Below are 20805 nucleotides of genomic sequence, written 5' to 3'. Positions count from 1 at the left end.
AAGTTCTGAGAGACAGTGACCTTGCGTGGCATTGTTAGAAACGATCTGAATTGAGCTTGCATTTTGAAGTCGCCTCTACTGCTGGTTTCCCCAGCGACTGGCTTGTAAAAAGGTGCCATGTCAAATAAAACTGGATTGATTGCCAATCAGATAAGTTAATTTATTGGCTCTGAGTCTGAGGGGTTGGGCCAGAGATGTCTAGTGTTTTTATATCCAGTTTTGCTACAGATTCATTGATGGCTTTTTCAAATTATGGCCCAAATCTTCTAAGATAATTTATATATATCTACTTTTACAAGAAAATTCATGACATTTCGTGTAGAAATGCAGTCAAATGCAAGGATTGTTTTCATTCCATTCAGTGAAAAAAAGGAAAAACTTTAATCAGACCTGCTCTTTTTCTAAAATTTCAAACATAAAGTCTGCCTTTGGAAGAGCAGGACAGTATGTGTGTGTTGGCAGGGCTAGCTGTCTTACTCAATCTGTCCTAACTCATGTTTCTGTCAGGGTTAGTGTAAGCCAGCAGTCGGCTATGTCAGACACTAAATGTCAGTTTCAGGGTACAGAGACACCCCCCCACCCCCCACTCAATTGTATATGTAAAGCTGAAGGAAGCAAAGAAGAATATGGAGATTACTATCATGTAAGTGAGTTTCAAAGAGGGAGATGAAGAAAAACACAGACTAGAGATGAGCAATTATACAGCAGGGAAGACTCCATTACAAAATATGCTGATTTGCTCTGTGTGTGTGTGTTGGGTGTGTGTGTGAGTGGGTGCATGTGACAGGAAGGTAGCACGTGGTGATGCTGCTCCTCTCGAGGAGACAGAGAACTGTCACAATCTGCACCTCCAGCACTCTCTGGTGTCTTTCTCCTACTCTGGCGCTGTGTCTCTGTTTCAGGGGGGCTCTGGTTTGTTTTTTCAGGGGGATGTTTTCTGTGAAATAACAAAATTGTAGCCTCGGTGAAGTGGCTGTTAAGACGTCCTTCTCCCACATTTTCCTCCGTCTTCCCCGCCAAGCTCATTCTTACACATCACAGCCTCTGCCTCCCCCTCCCCTCCCCTCCCTCAGTCTCTTTTGCTGTCTCTCACTCCCCCCCCCTCCTTTCTCTCTCTGTCATGAATGTCACCTCTACTGATGGTGGCTGCTGGAATTCACACACACATACTCTCACAACCACTCGCTGACTTTGGATGGGAGGAGGAGGGGGGAGGGGAGGAGGAAAGAGGGGGGTTTCGGTGAGGTCTGTGGGAAAGAGGCATGCCATTGGAGGCAGAAGAGGAGTCTCTGCCTGTCTGTGTCCATGTCTCTGCTCCGTTCCCGGCTTCATTCCGACAAAGACCGTCAGTGTCCCGCCTGCTGTGCTACCTCTGGATTTAAATCAGCTGGATTACTGCTTGGACTCTCGGTTCATTATTCCACGCTGCCACATTTAAATGGGAGGCAAAGTTGGACCGCCATGGAATGCACGAATGGTGAAAAACAGTTTGGTTTTTCTTGCGCTTTTAAGAGCTTCCTAGCATTCAAAATGAGCCCACTTTTCTTCTTTAAAAGTGTTTTTATACGTAAATTAATTTGAGCTCTTTCTCTTCTGTATCGCCTGTTTAAAGTAGGTTAGTTATTTTGCAATATAACATTTTGTACTTGGCTGCCAGGCCACATTTTGATGTGAAACATGAGTGGGGAAGCGGGATAGAATCATGTCTCGAGCGTAACCTTTTGGAAAAGTCTGTCTTTTTAAAGCTGGTCTCAAAGTTTTACATTGAAAATGTGACTGTATCACTTAAAAAAAAAATTTTTTCCTGGGATCTGTTACTGTCAGATTTTGATTTTTTTTTTTTTTTTGGTCCATTATATTGGACTGCATGTGAACTTGCATCTTATCCAGTTCATCCCTCTCCAAGGGAACCCTCAAACTAAACTCTTCCCTGTTAACCCACTTAGACTCCCGATCTCCCCTGTGGGGTTTTCTTTATAACATTCGTCCTATTCTAGTGTACTGAGGAAAGCAAAAGCCAAACCAGCAAAGGGGGTACCGGGAAGGAAGTCACCCCCCTCCCAAAGGTGAGAGGGGGGGAAGATGGCAGCTCTCGCCAGCTCTCTCATTAGACAGAAACGGGCGGTCAAGGACGACCAAGCCAACCGACCGGTAGCCAGCAAGCGCAAGCCCTGTCCTAAGAGCAACAAGTCCCTGTGCCAGAAACAGATCCTTGTCCTGATCTCCAAAGTACGGCTATGCGGAGGTCGAAAAGGGCGAAATGACAAAAGACCAGGTGAGTCACTAATATCATTTCCATCTTGTTTCTCTGTTCACTCATATTTTGGGATATTGTACCAGAGGTGAGAGCTACACCTGTTATCTTAAAACTGGGCTAAAATTACTTTTCACACTTCATGTAAATGGAAAATTTACCTATGCACTAAAATGAGATAAGTCACTTTTATACAAAGTTTTCCAATTCAACTTTCAATCTGAAAGACACTCACAGGGTTTTGTTATTAGTCCTTTTTCACATTGTTTGGTCCTCTTTTATTCCCTGTCCAAACAATGATGATCAACACTTCAACAAGATACCTTGTAGCTCCGTTCGCACTTGATCATTGACGCTTGTCACTGTAATATTTGAGTTTTACATTAGCAGTTATTCTCAGTGCAGCCGCCTCCTGCATCCTTGCCTCTCCCAATGGTAGCCACAGCTTAAGGAAATTTTGCTGAACAAACATCATTCATAAAGAGGCCACATACCTTCATGGCTGATTGGAGAAGAAACTGTGAATTCAGAGTGAGAAAAGTGATGAAAAGTAAAAATTGATGAGCAGAGCTTAATGCTTGATGTGGACTTTCATTTCATTCGGAACGCCTTTGTTCGCATATGTCTATATTGCTTCAACGTGATCCTCATTGCCAAAAGGTTTATTTACTATATTTATCATAGTTCACACTATTTACTACATTTGGTTGTTTTAAGTCTCAGAGCTTCTTAAATTTTGCCGCTGGTATTGTTTGATAATAAGAATTAATTGTGCTGGATCAATACATTTAAGCCCCCATATCATTCAAAAGGAGTAGCTTCCTGCTAGTCACACACACACATTTTAGTGCAAAATCAATGACAAAGTAAGCAGTTTTAATGCATTTGTATTTCTCAGACCCACACGTTTGTTTACTAGTTTAAGAGTTCTTTTTGTCAGTCCTCATTTATTTCTAATGAACAGTGAAGCTCACACCCAACCATTCACACTTGTCATTGTCATATCTGAGTTTCACATTAGCAGTCATTCTCAGCTCAGCCACCTCCTGCATTCTCACCTCTCCCAATGGTCGCCACATCTCTCAAGTCTGCATAATAAAAATAAAACAAGTTTTTAGTCAGACAAAACTCTGACATGAGTTTACATGCACATAACAGAGCTTTTGCATCTCCAGACATAATTATGCAGACCTGCACAAATAATAAATTGTCAAAATAGCTAAAAACCACTGCAATCCCAGTGCAGGCTTAATTCTGTCAGGTTGTCTGATATGCTTGGTCTTTGAAAGCAGAACTTCAGCTCTGAGTCTCTGAACAGAGATTCGTGTGATGTGATGCTAAGATTCCTTTCTTCCTTACCACTTTAAGGATGCAAAACAAAAGCTTTGTAGTATTAGTGCTCATAATATAGACCTCATTATATGATGGCTTGCTATTTTTTTAACATTTCGTACAAAGTAAGCGTCTTTGCTTTTCCTTATATGTTTACCTTTGTGTGCTTTAATTCAGGAGAAAAATCATGTTTTTTTAAATTTATTTTCAAAGTACTTTTTTCTTCTTTGGTGTGACTGCTGCAATGAATTGATGACTTCGAAATGTTTAGGCTCATTGGTGCACAAATAGCGACAGTAGTATGCTACAGAATATGTTGCTGAACAAACATCATTCTTAAAGAGGAAACATACCTTCACGGCTGATTGGAGAAGAAACCGTGAATTCAGAGTGTTTCCCCCACATGAGAATCAAAAGCGAAGAGCAGTGCTTCATGCTTGACGAGGACTTTCATTTCATTCTGCATCCCTGTGTTCACATATGTCTACATTGCTTCAACGGGATCCTCATTGCCAAAATATTGCTTTGCTGTATTTATCTTAGTTCACACTATTTACTGCATTTGGTCTGAGCATCTGAGTGTTTTACTCTTGGAGTTTCTTTAATTGTGTTGGTGGTATTGTTTGATGATAAGATTGTACTGGCTTAATACATTTAAGCCCGCATATCATTAAAACGGGAATAACTTCCTGTCAGTCACATCCAATGTACTATTCAGAAACCACGTCTGTTTTGACAAGACATTGCTAAAATTTTCAGATTTAACAGATGTGACATAACAATGGAAAAAAAATATTGCATCCCTAAATTCCCCTCATTATGCATCTGTTCAGTGTAGCCTAAACGATTCCTGTTTTCTATGAAATGGGTTGTAAATTGTTTACATAATGAGTTGTCTGAGCTGCAGTGGCTTGTGATTTGATGTGGACATGAATGAACCGACTATGACCACATATAGTACAGTTAATCGTGTTTTCAGGGAAAATCACCAGATATCCCATCTGCTGTTTGAGCTTTAAGCTTTGTGTGACATTCAGTGTTGGGGTCGTCATACAAAAATAATGCATATAATTATGAGTTAAAAATGTAAACCTGAGAGTACAGAGCCATATAAATCCCTATGCTAATGAAGGCACACACATTTTCTTTTAGTGTTTAAGTATAAACACAGAACCAGCAGAAAAGTTGGTGAAAAACAGCCCAAAGAATACTTCTACAGTGGCAGGTATGGGTAAAAATAGATGCTACATAGCAACAACGCTTATTACTGCTTTTGTTACCTGTTGACAATCAAGCTAGCTTTGTGTTAGTAGTAATAACAGTTGCTTGAACAGTAGCAATGTTAATACAGTTAGTACTGTAATGAGGTAATATTAAAGATGTAATAGAAAAATGTAATGTGATGGAAAGCGTTACAATCCACCACCACTTTTGGTGGTTTGAGGGTTTTTTGACATAAAAAAATTAAAACTCTCAGGAAGTAAAGCAGCTCATTTCCCCAATCAGAAGGTGAGCTGTTCGACCCCCGGCTCCTCTAATCTGCACGTGATTCTTATCCTTGGGCAAGATACTGAACCCTGAGTTCCCCCGATGCATGCATTGTAGTCTGACTGATAAGTTAAAAATAGTACTTAAAATGCATGAACAGGGCTTGTATAGTGTTTTGAGTGCTCAAAATGAGTAGAGAAATCCCATATGAGCGCCATCGTCTGATCTCTGGTCTTTTTGTGCATTTACATTCAAACAATTAAAATGAATAAGAATGACAGGAGTGCTCAGAAATAAGGCCAACATAAAATGGCCACATGGTGGAAGCATCAAGATTTCACAAAGCAAGATTTTTCAAAGATTTGATGAACAGATAAAATGAGAGTAACTCTTAATGGACCAGATGAAAGCACAGTGGAGGGTATTGGTATTGGTTGCTTCCTTTAAGGATGAGCTATTTGGACTGTCTACAATTTGGGACATCAGAGAGTATATAGCATTTAAAGCAGAGAGAACAATAATGCGGGACAATGCTCCATCATATACATCTAAGTACTCTACTGCCTGATCACCCAGGAAAAGCCTTAAGTACAACCAGTTGTCCACCTTTTTAGGCTGGCCAGCGAGCTCACAGAGCAGAATAAGGACTACAGTTAACAGCCACAATCCGAAAGGTGAAGCCAGACTCCCAGTACGACCGCATGAAAGTCACTGGAGAGTTAGCTGAATAATTTCAGAGCCACAACAGCAAAGTGTCGACCCTGCCAGTAGGGAAGCAAAGATACTTAAACTTTAGATTGTTTTATTGGTAACATTCCCACTCATAGGCAAGGAAAGTAATATCTGCAAAAGTGTATGCAAATGGACTGGGGGGAGGGGAGATAACAGGCCTTTATATAGCATTGTGTGGAACATGGGGACATTGGAAGGATATGCAATGTAAATATCTTATATAAGTTCTATGGATTTAAAAAAAGGCTTAGAGATTGGAGATTAAACTTCCATTATATAACACAAGTGCACATCTTTTAAAAACATGTACATATAAAAGCCATTTGCACAAGTTAATACTCTGATGCCAGAAAATATAATTATATGTTTTCTGTCTCCACATGTAAATTCTCTTCCTGCAGTGTTTTTGAGCCGCGAATAGTTTCAGTTGTCATTTTAGCATCACACCAGCAGACACAAGCTAAATTTATTACTGCTACTGCCCACCACTTGTAAATGTGGCTGGCACAAATCACAGAAAGGATGATCATCTACCTGATTTTACCGTGTAATCACCTTCCTCTGGGTGTCCTGCACAGTCCCTTACTGTACAGAAAACCCTTTCAAGTGGTTGCCCTGTCAGGGATCTATACTCCTGCCCTTCTTTCAGATCAATTTGGCTCATTAATGTATAGCAATTAATCAATAATCTCCCTCTTGGTTTGTTCAAGGTTGAATCTGACTTGAAAAGTGAAAGGATATCAAACTCCCTGGCCCTGCAGATTAACTTTGGTACCTTTTTTCTAAGTTAAATCAAACAAGCACACGGACAACAGATCTGGAAAAAACAAGCACTAGCAGGTAGGTATAAAATGAGATACAGAAAAAAATTCAGATAAACCATATATCTTGATTTTGGTGGACGAAAAATGTTAGTAGGCTTCAGAGAGGTTTTACCACAAACATATTAATACACATTAAAAATAGTAACACTATTAGCTGAGTCATTAGACACTAATGCATGCAAATATAGTGCAGACCTGGATGTCTTGTAGCATTGAAAATGCTGTTTGGCATGGAGGTGCAGTAGTATGTTGTAGGTGTAAGCACTGGAGAAGCCAGTCAACAGTTGGAGCAGAAATGTAGGGCCTGGCTGGCAGGCAGCAGACCGGGTTACAAGGAGAGATCCAGCAGAGGATAGCATTAAGCTGACCCCAAGAGATCGAGGCTGCAAACTCGCTTACTCAACAACACCTGATCAGACAATGCAGTGTTAGGTAGCTTCTCATCAGAACTTTACTGACTGTGACAGGGGTCAGAGAGAGAGACAGAGAGAAAGAGACAGTGAAGCAGGGCAAGTCTGCAGAGGTAAACACAAGCTTAAAGAAAAGAGTAGAAGATATTACTAATGCCACAGAAAATTGTTTTTGGGGGTGGATGGTGATGACGGGGGTGGACACAGATCCAAAGATCGAAAATGCAGAAGAGTAAGGAGAGATATCGGTGGAGAGATTAAAGGGGAGGCGGGTGGGACAGCAGAGAGCTGTGAATCAGACTGTCATAGCTGCAGCATGTGGAGAAGAAGATGAGATGGGAAACCATGGGGTTGGATATTAAGTGCCACTGCAAAACACTTCTTCAGTTATCCTCTTAATCTGTTTAGAGAGTGGTGGTTCGAAAGTTGAGCATTTTTCCTGAATTGGAATGAAGGTTTGCGGGCGTTGTAGTGGGTTAAAGGTGGTTTTCAGTGTGGTATGGGTTAAATGGTTGATCTTAGTGGTAACCACAGCAATTTATTTTATACATTATTTTCTCTCTCATTCACACTATTGGTGTCAGACCATCCGTGAAAGGTGCTCACCTGCCATTGGGAGCAACTTTGACTTTAGCAACATGCCCTGGCTGTCAAACAAACCCTCAACCTGGCAATTAGAGGACAACCTGTTCCACCAGCTGAGCTCCAGCTGCCTGCTGCTGTTGAATAAGAATCCTGTCACTCGGACCAGGGATGGGAAACAAGGACTGATATAACTTGGTCTTATGCCAGACTGGTCAGTACCAAACTTTTAATAAGTGCCAAGACAAATGCTGTTTCTACAGTAATTCATTCTGACATGCAGAAGTTAGAAACTGCCTCCTCATAGTGAAGCTGATGGTTTCAAGTAATCTTGCCCTAGATTAGATTTACTTCCCGTAGGCTCTCTTCTTCTTCTTGTCCTTAGCGGGCGACCAGCGGCGGTGGTCTGCCGCACAACCAGTACGCTGCTGTAGGTGCCGCAGGTTCTCTTGCTTGACCAACAATTATCTTCCACGCTTTTCTAAGGCGATGGTTCTTGCCTGCTCGAGGTCAAGTCGAAGGGCCTTCAAATAATCCTGGATTTGTTTCATCCATGTCTTCTTTGGTGCATTTCGATGCACCCTCCAATCGGTGGGGCGGGTCAAACAGAGTAGGCCACGGGGGTAGCGGCTCGGGTGCATTCGACAACTGTGACCAAGCCAACGGAGTCGGCGGCGCTGGATTAGGTCACCGATCGTCAGTTGGCTGCCGCAGCTGGTGAGGATGGTGTCATTCGAATGACTCAGTAAGCTCACTTTACTACATGTGTTGAAATTGCAGGTAAAGACAAATCAAAATGGAATAAAAACAGCAAGCTCAGTAGAAAAAAAACAGCATCTTTATCTGAAGCTGTGCAGCAGGTTTGAGTGCACCTGCTATACCGGCACCTTCAGTGCATCCACCCGGCTCCCAGCTCTGATATTGATGGGATTTGCTAAAGTTAAAAAAAAGAAGAAGAAAAAATGCAACTGTCCCAACCTCAAGTCACGGAAACGTTAGCAATCGTCATCAAATTAAACCTGTAGTTATTAACTCTGGGCACCGTTTGCACTGGGGCTTTTTTCACTTCTTTAAATGTTCCTAATTAGTTTTTGGACAAGCAGCAGCAATAGCTTCATCAGTGGAGAGCAGTCACACACTCAAGTCAAATCCCTTCTTAATTGCTAGTTGAGGGAAAACGGGGAGTGTTGGCAAGTTTATTTCAGATTCAATAGTGTTACCATGTCAGTATTATGCATGTACACAAACTGCAAGATGTTTAAAAAACACTCAGAGGAAGTTTAAACTAGAATTTACTGTCCTGACATTACGAGGTAACAAATGCCTTACTTTCTTTAGTTATTAAGCGCCTTGAGGCGACTTTTGTTGTGATTTGGCGCTATATAAATAAAATTGAATTGAATTGAATTAAAACCTTTACCTGCAAGAAGATTGCTGTACATCCAACCCAGAGGCATAGTACCAAAAGCTATTTCCTCCTCATTACGAATTTGAGGTGAAAATATCATTGGTGAGTGTCACAATGTACCTAGGTTATAGCTTATTTTGTGCAAAACTTGTAGAATAACATTAATAGGTTTCATTAGCTTAATGAGTTTCAACAAGACTGGCTACTGACAAGCAGGATCAATAATAGCACTCATTTCTAACTGCCCAGCTGTTACCAGATACATTATAAGTGTCCTGTTGCCCAATAAGTCTGGGCAAGAACAGAAAACTCAAGACTTACTTAAGACTTCTAACCCTATCTATGTTATTAGACAGCTATTGATTTAAATTTTAAAGACGAAATTAAAATTTTGCAGTAGAAGATTGTTTGTTTCGCATCATTGCAGGAAAGTTGTAATAAGATTAGCATTCATCACAATTTGACATATTTAGATGAGACAAACAGAAGATTAGTCGTTGGTTGCTGATGAGGTCATCCCACCAACGTCAGGAGATTTCCAGCACGAAAGAGCCCGCGGTATTCCACAGCCATCTAAACTATCTGGCACCAAATGGTGTGTCTTGAAAGAAAAAGTTTTAAGCTTTAATCTTTTGCAGTTTCTTGTGTAAAGTAAAAAACACCAGAGATTAAGAGATTTAGTTATTTTAATTTTGATTGTTTACCTAACTTTATATCTTTAAGTTACCTATGTCTAACAAATAAAGTGAGTGGACATGACAGACTGATCTCTTTTACTTTAAAGTATTATTACAGCTAGAGTTTAGGAGTTGGCTTGTGGAAAAAGATGCTGCCTTAGAGAGCTTGTTGACAATGGCTTTAAATCTTATTCAAAGTGAGGCAGGAGGAAGGATGTGTGTACAAAAAATGCCTCTTTTTCTTCCTGTCCTACTGAAGATGCCACCTTAACCTCCCACACATGCCTGCTAAATTGAATCTGTGGGTGCTTTGATTAAAGCTGACAAGGGGAGATTGAATTTACCTCTAACAAGAGAAAAACTGAGAATAGAGGACACCTACTGTAAAGAGGTAATGATGAGAAGACAAGTGGAGGGAAATTTGGAGAGTGTAAGAGGAAGGCGATCATAAATGGAAGACAACCATGGGATACTGTGATGGGAAACCAAAAAATATATATTTTAGGGACATAAAAAGAGACCTATTACGCAATTACATACTTTTCCTCATATATATTGTTAAACTAGTATATTCCAGTCGCTTCGGACTGCTCTTTTTTTTTCTATTATTGGCTCTACAATGTCACGGAGAGCAGATATCCCTGGTCATCTCAGGCACACGGCATGAGCTGTGAGTGAAGAAGCTCTCCGTCCCATGGTGTCAAACCCTTGAGTTTATAAGAGACAGCAAATGAGAAGAAAGTTGGCTTATGGCTCAGTGACTGATTGCTAGTAGTTATAGTGACCAAATGGTTGCCCAGTGGTTGAGCTTGCAACACCATCAGAATCTGGACAGCAACTTTCGATCACAAGGCAATTGTTATGGTCACCTGGTGGGAGGTAACCTGTCTCCAAATAACAGCGGCCCATCTTAGGCTGACGACCATCACTATCACACAGGTTGGTGAAAGTCTGCAAAGAGCTGCAGTCTAATTTATAAGCGCAGACAGATTACCAACACGTTGCAATCAATCTGAGTCAGTCTGTGGCGATATGCGCAACTCGTCTTGGCACTTCTCTTTACAATAGGAGACTGGACTCAGCTGGTTGCCAGTTTTCTGGATATGTTCCCATATAAAACCAAGGTTGTCCAGCACCTATATAATTTTGCAGTTAAATTACCATCTTTTTTCTTTTCTCCAACAATTGTTTTACCTAATGTGATTAAAGAGAGAGGGAAGTAGCTAAAAGGACTTGTTTCAGACGATGAACTAAGGGACTGCACCAAGGCCCAATGTAAGATATCCATCTATCCATTTACAATCACTTATCTGGGTTCGGGTCATGAGGGCACCAGTCCAAGCAGAAAAGCTAAGAGATAGGACCAATGAAATGATAATGAGGTCTTTAACCTAAAATAGCTATTATTTCGATTACATAACAGAATTACTCACAATGGAATATATACAATATGCTCTCCTAGTATTTTGTCCATGATAATGTGCAATATAAATATGGTACTGAAATGTCACAAATCTGCCATTTCTGATACCTTACATGTTGATTAAGCATCAATACTTAAAAATGTGAATAGAGACTGAGGAGAAGCTTCTTCCCGCAGGCGATACGGTTTCTCAATCACACCACCACATAGTACTGACCCACACATATGGTTCTTAAACACACACTGGACATTCTGGACTTTGTTTATACTAATTCGATTAGATGCGTGGTCATCTAATCGAATCACTTCATCACTAAATCACTTTAAGCATATTTGCACTGCACAAGACACTTACAAATGTGGATTGCACAACACTGGACATTATATTTCTTCATTTCCATTTAATACTTGTACAGCTGCTGTTATTGTGTATATATATATATATATATATATATATATATATATATATTTATTTCTTCATACATTCTTATATATTTCTAGACTGTGTATTTGTGTATTGTGTATTTTGTTGTACAGTTATTTTATTTTCAACTTTAATTTATATATTTTTATCTTATTCTTCCCAGTTAAATTTACCCTTTTTAATTTACCCTTTTTTATTTCCTATCTTATTCATACCCTTATTTTTTTTTTTCTTTAAGTCACGAGAACTTGTGTAAGCATTTCACTGCATATCGTACTGTGTATGACTGCGTATGACTGCGTATGTGACAAATAAAATTTGAATTTGAATTTATTTGAATACATGCAAATTATTCCACTGGAAATGTTTGTGGCTGTTTCCAATTGTTTGTATATTCTGTCAGGGTCTTTTCTATTTCCTATTTAAATGCTATATGTGTGGCAGCGTCTGCTAAAGTTAATCTCAGTCAAAGCTTGGCAGAAAATCTACAATGGGTGAGAAGCTGCCTTTAAGCATCTCTATGCATGACTTTCCTCTGCTGTGCGGGGACCTCATCATATAAGTGGTTCAGTAAAGAAAAACACTGCAAACCACACCTTTAATGTGTAAATCCTTTCCTGGCCCCAATCACACTGTTTAGCGCAGTCGCATGTTCGCTGGCGTGATCATCACACATTCTGACAGAGGTCTGGACCCCTGTGGGAGTTCAGAGGATGTTTGTCTTTGTTTGTTCTGCATATATCAAGTGCCTATTTGTGTCCTTGCTGGCGGGTCAATTGGAGAAAAAAGGATAGGTGAGGCGTGAGCTTGAGCACTTCTCCACTTGTGTCTGTGTGTGTTTTACGTTTCAACCTGAAGAAACTTGCAGCATGGGGTCTGCCCCACATTACTCTGAATCCCCTGAGCTGAGCATGTTGTTAACTGTCACTGATACGTTTCTGTCATAATGCTAATGAAGCACATATGTGAATATTGAATGTGTGTCAGGGAAGCGGTGTGAGTCCTATTTGCTCGTGCTCGTGTGTGACATGCTCTTGTCAGTGCCATTAATAACAAGCAATAACTGTGCCTCACTTATGTGAATCGCTGCCATTGTCACAGGAAATGATTTATGAAGCCTTGAATTCAAATTAAGAGGCCACTCTTGAACTCGCTGCTGATGAGATACACCTCATTCGTTCCTATTCTTTCTTTAACCTCGCCCTGTCCTCCTATCCCTCTTCTACAACATCCCTTCCGGTGCGTCTTCCCATGTCTCCTCTCCCTCCCCGTTATTCTTGTCGCATCTTTTTGCAGCTCCATCACTCCATCATTGCCCTTTTTTGTGTCGCACTTGCTGTCCTTATCTCTTTTATTTCTGGACATACACAGAGCATTCCTCACTCTTGTTAAAGTTGTTAGCTGGGTACCATGACTTCAGGCTTCCAATTCTCCTTTCCTTCCCTTCCCTCTCCCTCCTCTCTTTCCACAAGGTTGATAATTACTAGCAGCACTGTACTGTAGACCTGGCCCAGTTTAGAAAACGAGAAACTGTATTCTCCTTTTATTACATGCAGAATCAAACACACATGCGGGAGGCCGACTCGTTCTTTTTTGTGTAAAATACAGTAGAGTACATGCATGCAAAAACACAGAGTGGAGTATTTTCACGAAAAAGGTAAGAGCGAATCGGGGACTCCTGCAAATATAAGCCAAGGAAAACCCCCGTTGTTCGATTGGGTCAAAGCAGAGGAAAATGCCCTTGGCTGCTCAGTCATGCAGGCCCCCAGTAATTACCTCCAACCTTATCGAGAGGAGCTCGCCTTTGGGGAGATCAGCCAGCAACATACTGAGCTCAAATCAAGCCAGATAAATACATTAGTGTAATGATAACCAACACTGAGACATACACTACGCTGATTAGAGATAAATCTCAACCGCTGCTTATTTTTCAGAGCAATTACACAGCAGCGAAGGGTTTAAGTGTCCTTGATGGCAGCCGGGATGTATGAAGTGATTACCTTGGGTTCTTATGTGCATTGACCTCATTTATACAGAGACCCACATAATTGCTGTGTGTATGGTTGAACTGGAGGGCTAGGCTCCATTCTCCCCCGTGCGATTCTCAAAATGATTATCGATGTGGAATGCAAATTGATGAGGGGCGTCCCGGTGTAAACCTAGCAGCGGCTTCTGCTGGGATTAGAGGAAAAGTCAATTTAATAAACAAACTGCTCTCGACAACTTACCTAACTTAATAATGTCTCCGTCTCGCCGTTTGAAAACTGCGTTATACTTTGTGCAGCAAACGTGGGACTTGTGTTGTGTCACGTTTATGCGGCTTCTTTTAAATCCACATCTCTTAAGGGGAGACTCGCTACACACTTTCCTTTCTGCTTGTCATATTTCCTCTCATGTGTGGAGAGGTCACTTGAAAATGGGCCGGCTGATGAGTCAACATGTTGTCGGGTGAGCTGACAACACCTGTGTTGATGTACATAAACAGACAAGGAGCTCTCTTTGACCCACACTCCACTGACCTGGATCAGCGAATGTTTCCTGTCACTCAAGCCCACACATGTCCCAGGAGTGATGAATGTAGTCTTACACACACACACACACACACACACACACACACACACACACACACACACGTGCTTCCTCTCCATGGGAAATACCCTGGACGGTGGAAGCTGCACGTTGTGCTGCTGGCATATTTAGAGAAAATTCTGCAAGGCAGATGTAGGTGTGTTCACCCTGAAAGAATGTGTGCACTGCCTGCTGCTCGTGTAACTACAGAACAGGGTTGCAACTGACTCTGGATGAATCACAGCAGATAAACATGGTAGGATTAATGATGATCATGAGCTTTTTTTTCTTTTCTTTTTTTTTTAAATATATGGTCATGTTTGAGTGCAGAAACACTGATTACCAAAAGCTTGTGTTCCATTTTCCAGCACACTTTCAATGTCATGCGTCTGGTCATGACCCAATGAGAAATACATTCTTCTTCTTTTCTACAAAAACAAGGCTGGTTTGATTAATGGCCTCAGTTTCAACCCCCCCAAAGGATTAACTGTCTCACGTTATTGTGTTAGATAATGTGTGCATAAATATATAAAGTTGAAACAATTGGCCAACTAGTGAATTTATAGAATTGCAGAGAGCCTGCAACCACTTTGATAAAAAGTTCAGTTTCTGAATCCAATTAAAGTAAGCAAACTGGATTTGCAAATATGTTTCAATAATTTCTCACAGTGTATATCACAGGCTGCAGCCCTTCATTACAGTTAATGGGACTGTAACTGCCCCCAAAACAGTAAACTGATCTTAAAGCACTCTTAGTAAAAGTCCTGCTTACTTAAGTAAAATTCCAAAAAGCTGACAGATAAAAGTAATTTTAAATATTAAAAAGGCATCTACAGAAAGTCCCCTGTCACTTTATAATACTGAGTAAGGTGTTATATCATTGGTAATGCTTACGCAACGATGTGTAAATGCCCTCTTACAGAAGCATCTGGCTGAAGCGGAGCTAGTTTTAACTACTTTAGACACAGTTTGGAAATTTACTCTGCTGAAACAAGAGAAGGCCCTAACTAAAAAAAGCTGCACAAGCTAAAACCACACTGAATCTTTAACAGGACATAAAAGTAACAATTAACGAGCAACTAAAGCTGGGACTATAGCTGTGCACGGTGGGCCACATTCAGACCCCTTAAGAAGGCAGAAACCAGTGAAACTCCTCTTTATGTCAGTGTAAAGAACTTCAACTAAACATTTAATGCCTGATATGTTTAAAAAAAAAATTACTTCACTAACACACCTCAGTTTTTCAACATGATAACGAAAACTCTGTCAGCACGACTCTTTAGGCTTAATTAAGAAATAAAGGTGGAAAATTACATAAAAGATTCAATTGAATGTTATTATTTTTGTTTTTTTCTTACTGTAAATCCATTTGTAGAAAGCATACATTTCCATAATAGACAGTGAAAATAGAAACTTTGTGTTTATCTATTACGTATTTACTTTGTTGTTGTATGAATGGGCATGGTGGAGCTCTTTATCAGCAGGAAAAGCTGCAAAACTTATGAAAATACAATTAAAATCCATATTGGGCCAAATTGCAGTCTTTGGTCCATCTGTGACACCCTGGGCCTTATTTTTTACACTCTGAGCTAGAATATTTGTTTTGAATACAGCTAAACAGAACTGAGAAACAGCGGAAATGGCAACCCCAAGTTTTACTTTTGCACCTGTGTGCTTTCTATCACTCCATTATGCAGTACTTTGACTTAGAGGACCATAAAATGGTCACTGTTTTGTCCCCTGCAATAGATCAAATATGCTTTTACTGTTTGAGAGCAAGTATGCCCTGTTATGCCAAAATCAGTACACATGACCTTTGATCCAGTAGCTCTCCAAGTTATCATCTTCTCTGTTTACCCCTGTGGAGCAGAAGTAGATACTCAGTGTGCACACTAAGCATGCTCATGATACAAACACTGGCTTTTTGCTCATGTAAACAACTCTGTGTGCTTTGCTAATCCAGAGGTAGACTGCTGTCAGACTGTGTCACTATCTATCAGAATGCTCCTCCAGGGCTTATAAAAGCAGGAGAAGTTGGCTTGCCTAATAATGTGCGCTTGCTATACTGTGGCATGTACACAAACTAGTTTAGGGGGTAAAGCACCATTTGTAACTTTAAAAAAATGAAGTCAGTTTAGTTAAGTCACTCAGTTTTCTGCAGATACAGATTCTGCTCATTTATTCATGTTATTGTTCTTCATTATATCGCAATATAAAGTCAGATGGCAAAAATGGCTGTTTATACACACCAGATAAATTAATAATAAATACATATATTTTTAATTTTTCTTCATTCCCATTGATTAACAAGTCTAGGAGGAGTTAGGGAACAGACACGTGTGCATATGATACAATCATTATAGTAAGATATTTATTTAGTTTAAGCCTTTAATCTAAATTGTTCTATTTAAATGAAACAAAAATCTCTCAGTAGTGATGCTGGACAATGGGCAGAAAATAAGATTTTCAGGTGTTTCTAGTTGACTCTTTAACAAAGTGTTAAATGTTCTTTACATTTACAACACAGCTAGCTTATTTAAACAGGTCAACATGGCTATTACTTTTAAAAACTGGCTAAAGAGAAGCTCACTCTTAGCTGAATGAATGAACAAATGTTTACTTTTGTCTTTTACATAACCTGTACTTCCCGAAATCAGACATATTACCCAACAACAACAGACCAAACATGACAGCATGTTTCCCACCGTGATCTAACATCAGCATATCAGAGTTGTATAATAACGTAAACATAAACAGAGACCTCCTAATAATGTTCCAGGAAATATTTTACTATGGTTTTCTAACCAAAGATGTAAATGCTGCATGTGCATATTTGACACAATCCATATATATGTAAGTCTATAATCCGCATGGAGTAATATGAAGAATTTGTCTAACATGTTACTGTTGTCCTCTTTACATGATTTAGAAAGATATATTTATAAAATGAACATTAATAAAAATACATTTAAATGAATCTTCAATATCAAAGCCTATCCAAATCAGGAATGTGGACTTAAATAAATAAAATATAAATAATTTCAAAATAAAATGAAGGGAATTTTCCTGTATCTTCCACGTTTAATATGTAATGACAATATTCCCCATCTTTAATGAGCAAAATAAGAAAAATTATATTTAAAACATTTGTGACATCTGTAATCTTTCTTGAATAAACAATAAGTTCTTACTTTTACCGTTTGCTCAGATTTCTTCTCCTCATGATTTTGTGAATTTCATTCAGTTTGCTGTTTAAAAAGACTTCAGATTCCAATTTGCTTTAAATCCCAGTGATATATTACACTATCCCCTCTTTTTGGACGGTAAACACAACAACCTATTTGCCATTCTCACCATGTTGGTCTGAAAATCTAAATGTTTGGCCAAACTCCTCGTCTTCATTATCCTTATGAAGTCTGCTTTTTTTTGTTTTTTAATCCCTGGCACAACCATCCTCTTTTTTTCCAGCTTATTTATTTGTCTCTCCAATCCATTAATACAACAAGCAACTACAATATGGCAATAGAAAACATATTTATTCCTTTTTACATAAGCCATTGGTGCCCTATAAAGAATTAGCTGCCCAGTGAAATTCTTCATAAAGCCCTATTTCATCAATCTTAATATTGCGAGCCCACATAATCAGAGACCTCTTATTACCGGGAAGAATTCAGACATGAAAGACAGGACTATATCTCATCACTGTTGACATTTGTTGTGCGGATTTGGCCTCAGTTGCTCCACTAATCTTCTTTTGGTAAAAAGAATTGAAAAGAAGAAACTGCACTACCTCAGCTTGAAAATAGCCAACCAAAAAACAACTAATCAGTTCAAGGCTGCAGCTAATTTGACTAATTAATTATTAATCAATGGATTACTTCCTTTATTAATTCATTCTTTTAAAAATATGACAAAAAAAAAAATATTCTGGGCCAAAGTCAGAGAGTGAGTGTCTATCTGCCTGAGTTTTAGACATACACTGTACATAAAAGATGCAAGAAGCAGTATTATTATGCACTATTGTATTCAATAAGATTTAAATGTGAGTGCAAATATTTGTCACCTGTCACCCTATGCTAGTTGGGATAAGCTCCAGCCCTCTTGTGACCCTGAATTGAATTTTTGCAACTGCTAAAATACTGGCCATTGGAAAGAACTGGAAGTTATAAGCTAATATGCTACTATAGAAGTTTAAGTCACTTCCATATTAGCTTCACTGAGGCTTTATCCATCTTTTTTTACAGAGTCTTTTATTCTAGAGCAGAAATATCTTCGAAGATCAAACAAATTTTTACCTAAAGATCCTTACATTTCTGCAGGGCACATTATGTCAGCGTCTCACATCCTCACAAATGGTGACGTGTGCCAGAAATGGTGGGACATTTGGTTTAAACTGCGCTTTGAAGATACAAGAGTACGATTGAGCTGGTTTCTGCCAACATTTCAGTCACACACCATTGCAAAAGCTCTGAGATTCCCATATTACGAGAGAAAGATGTTGCAACAGCTGGAAAATAGGAGACTTCCTTGAAAAACTTTTACTCTCCCCCCCGAGTTGTGACACATATCATTTAGGAGACTATTTCAGCAATCTGGTGCCTTGATCACCAGTATAAATGGTGATGGGACTGTGGTGACATCAGTGTTTTCACACGACGTGACCAATCCGCTGACCACAATGAACCCTCAGTGCAGCTGTGGTAAAATACAGCTGTCGTGTTCTTTCCTGGGAGCCTGCTCTCATTATGCTGGATCAAAATCTAATGTGTGCTGGTGCTGTGGTGAGGACTGTGCAGTCAGAGCCAGCTCTGCTAAGTGAAACATTAGTTTTAGTGCGCCTGACACCAAGCATGGGAGTTTTGATTGCAGCTATATTGCACAAGCTGTCTATTGAATTTCTGCCTAAATGTGCTTTTTTTCCCCCCTCTCCTGCACATACAGCCGTCACTCTTCATGAAATGTCAGTGTCATCTCATTCACTGTTCCCTCGCTGTCCCTCTGCTCGCTTCTGTCCTCCCCGATCCTCCCATTTCCCTTTCTTTCTCTCTGTCTCTCATCTCTCTCTTTTGAATCTGCGGGGACAACTAATGAACGGCTTCCCTGCTCTGATTGGATGATGCATGATGTTATTAGGTGGGATGAAAGCAAATATAACTCAGAGGGTATGGAATGGAAAAGGAGAGGAAAGTGAGAGAGTGGAGACAGAGAAATGTTTTGACAGGAGGCTTTGAAAACAAAAGGACGTGCATGCGTGTAACAATGGGAGTAGGTCACAGTTTCACTGATGTTTCAGCCCTGGCACACTTCCTCTGGGAAATAGTCCTACAGATCTCATCCCTGTATCCTCTGCCTCGCTCAGGCTCCTCGCGCTATAGTGTGAAGAAGACGGGCAGATTGCGCAGTGCCCCAGGTCATTCCCAGAGGAGTGTGTGCGAGTGCATGTGAGGAGTATAGTGGAAGGGGAACTCCCAGATGGCCCTCCAGAGGCTCCATCATAAACTGCTCCTTTAACCATCTTTCATCTGCCTTATTAAAGCTGGAATGAAGGGGGCTGATCAGGTCACTAGTCCTGACTGAATAAAGCACTCTGCTACAAGCAAAATCAGGGGAAATATAGGGTTATCCTTGTTGTTGGAGTAGCACGACATTAAGGTGCTGAGCTCAAAAGAGAAATCACAACAAAGAGCCTGGTGCTGCAGAGATTCAGTTTGTTAAATGGACACAGAGTAGGCTGTGGGGACTCCGCTCATGAAACATTCAGCTCCTCTAGTCAGTCACATTTAGCACCCAGTCCCCTTGAATATATTGTTTATTTAGCAAGAAGGAGACTGTGAAGTATCTCACTTTACTTTATTTGCTCATGGCACATGGCTAAAGAAGAACAGTGAAACAAACTATGTCACTGTATATAAAAAAGATGGATGTTACCAGCATGACATCACCCACTGGTTTCCCTACAGAGAAATCACTGTCTTGTACAAAAAAATACATAGCCGTGTAATATTCTTACATGTTATTGCAAATTGATTTAAGGTTGTACAAATATTCTTCTATTATAATATTAGAGATCTTCCACCGCCAATAAAAGTTTATAAATGTGTAATGCTGATGCCCAGTTGCCCTTCAGCATACATGATCATTTTAAATTAGTTCATACCAGAAAATCATTAAGGTTACGTCGCACATAAACCACATTCTAGCTTCATATAATGCACTTCTTAATTTTTCTCATTGGTGCCTTTGTTTAAAATGACATATTTGACTAACCATTCTTTTTTTCAGGGCCATTAAATTAGTAAATGTCACATCTGTCTAATGCCACGCTGCTTTCTGGTCCTCCCTTGCAGAGCCACAGCTGAAAGGCATCGTTACCCGGCTGTACAGCCAACATGGATACTACCTGCAGATGCAGCCTGATGGCACTGTTGACAGCACAAGGGATGAAAGCAGCTCATTTTGTGAGTATCAGTGTACAGATATCATGCTTATGTTGTAAGTTTTTAACAATTATTACAAATCTAGCCTCCAGCATTGCTTCTACCCACTTATATATATATATATATATATATATATATATATATAAAACTGGAAAATGGAAATGCTCGTAATTCTTTTCCCAAAATTAATGCTGTAAAGAACTTAACCGAACAACAGCAGGTGTCGTGCTGTGCTGTAAGGGCCTA

The 20805-nt window shown here is 39.8% G+C and overlaps 1 protein-coding gene across 1 annotated transcript in view; it reads left to right on the top strand.

The window, feature by feature from the left end:
- The first annotated feature begins 651 nt into the window (after nucleotides 1-651).
- The window catches only part of fgf11b (fibroblast growth factor 11b), a 36613-nt gene continuing 16459 nt past the window's right edge, over nucleotides 652-20805 (top strand). Inside the window, exons 1-2 of the mRNA XM_040014701.1 lie at nucleotides 652-2275; nucleotides 20470-20580. Of these exons, the coding sequence (XP_039870635.1) occupies nucleotides 2083-2275; nucleotides 20470-20580 (304 nt within the window). The 5' untranslated portion in view covers nucleotides 652-2082. The remainder of the gene's footprint in view (nucleotides 2276-20469; nucleotides 20581-20805) is intronic.

The sequence above is a fragment of the Simochromis diagramma genome, unplaced genomic scaffold, assembly GCF_900408965.1.
Source record: "Simochromis diagramma unplaced genomic scaffold, fSimDia1.1 OVJJ01000676.1, whole genome shotgun sequence".
Taxonomy (NCBI): Eukaryota; Metazoa; Chordata; class Actinopteri; order Cichliformes; family Cichlidae; genus Simochromis; species Simochromis diagramma.
This window is presented reverse-complemented; position numbering and strand designations above follow the sequence as displayed.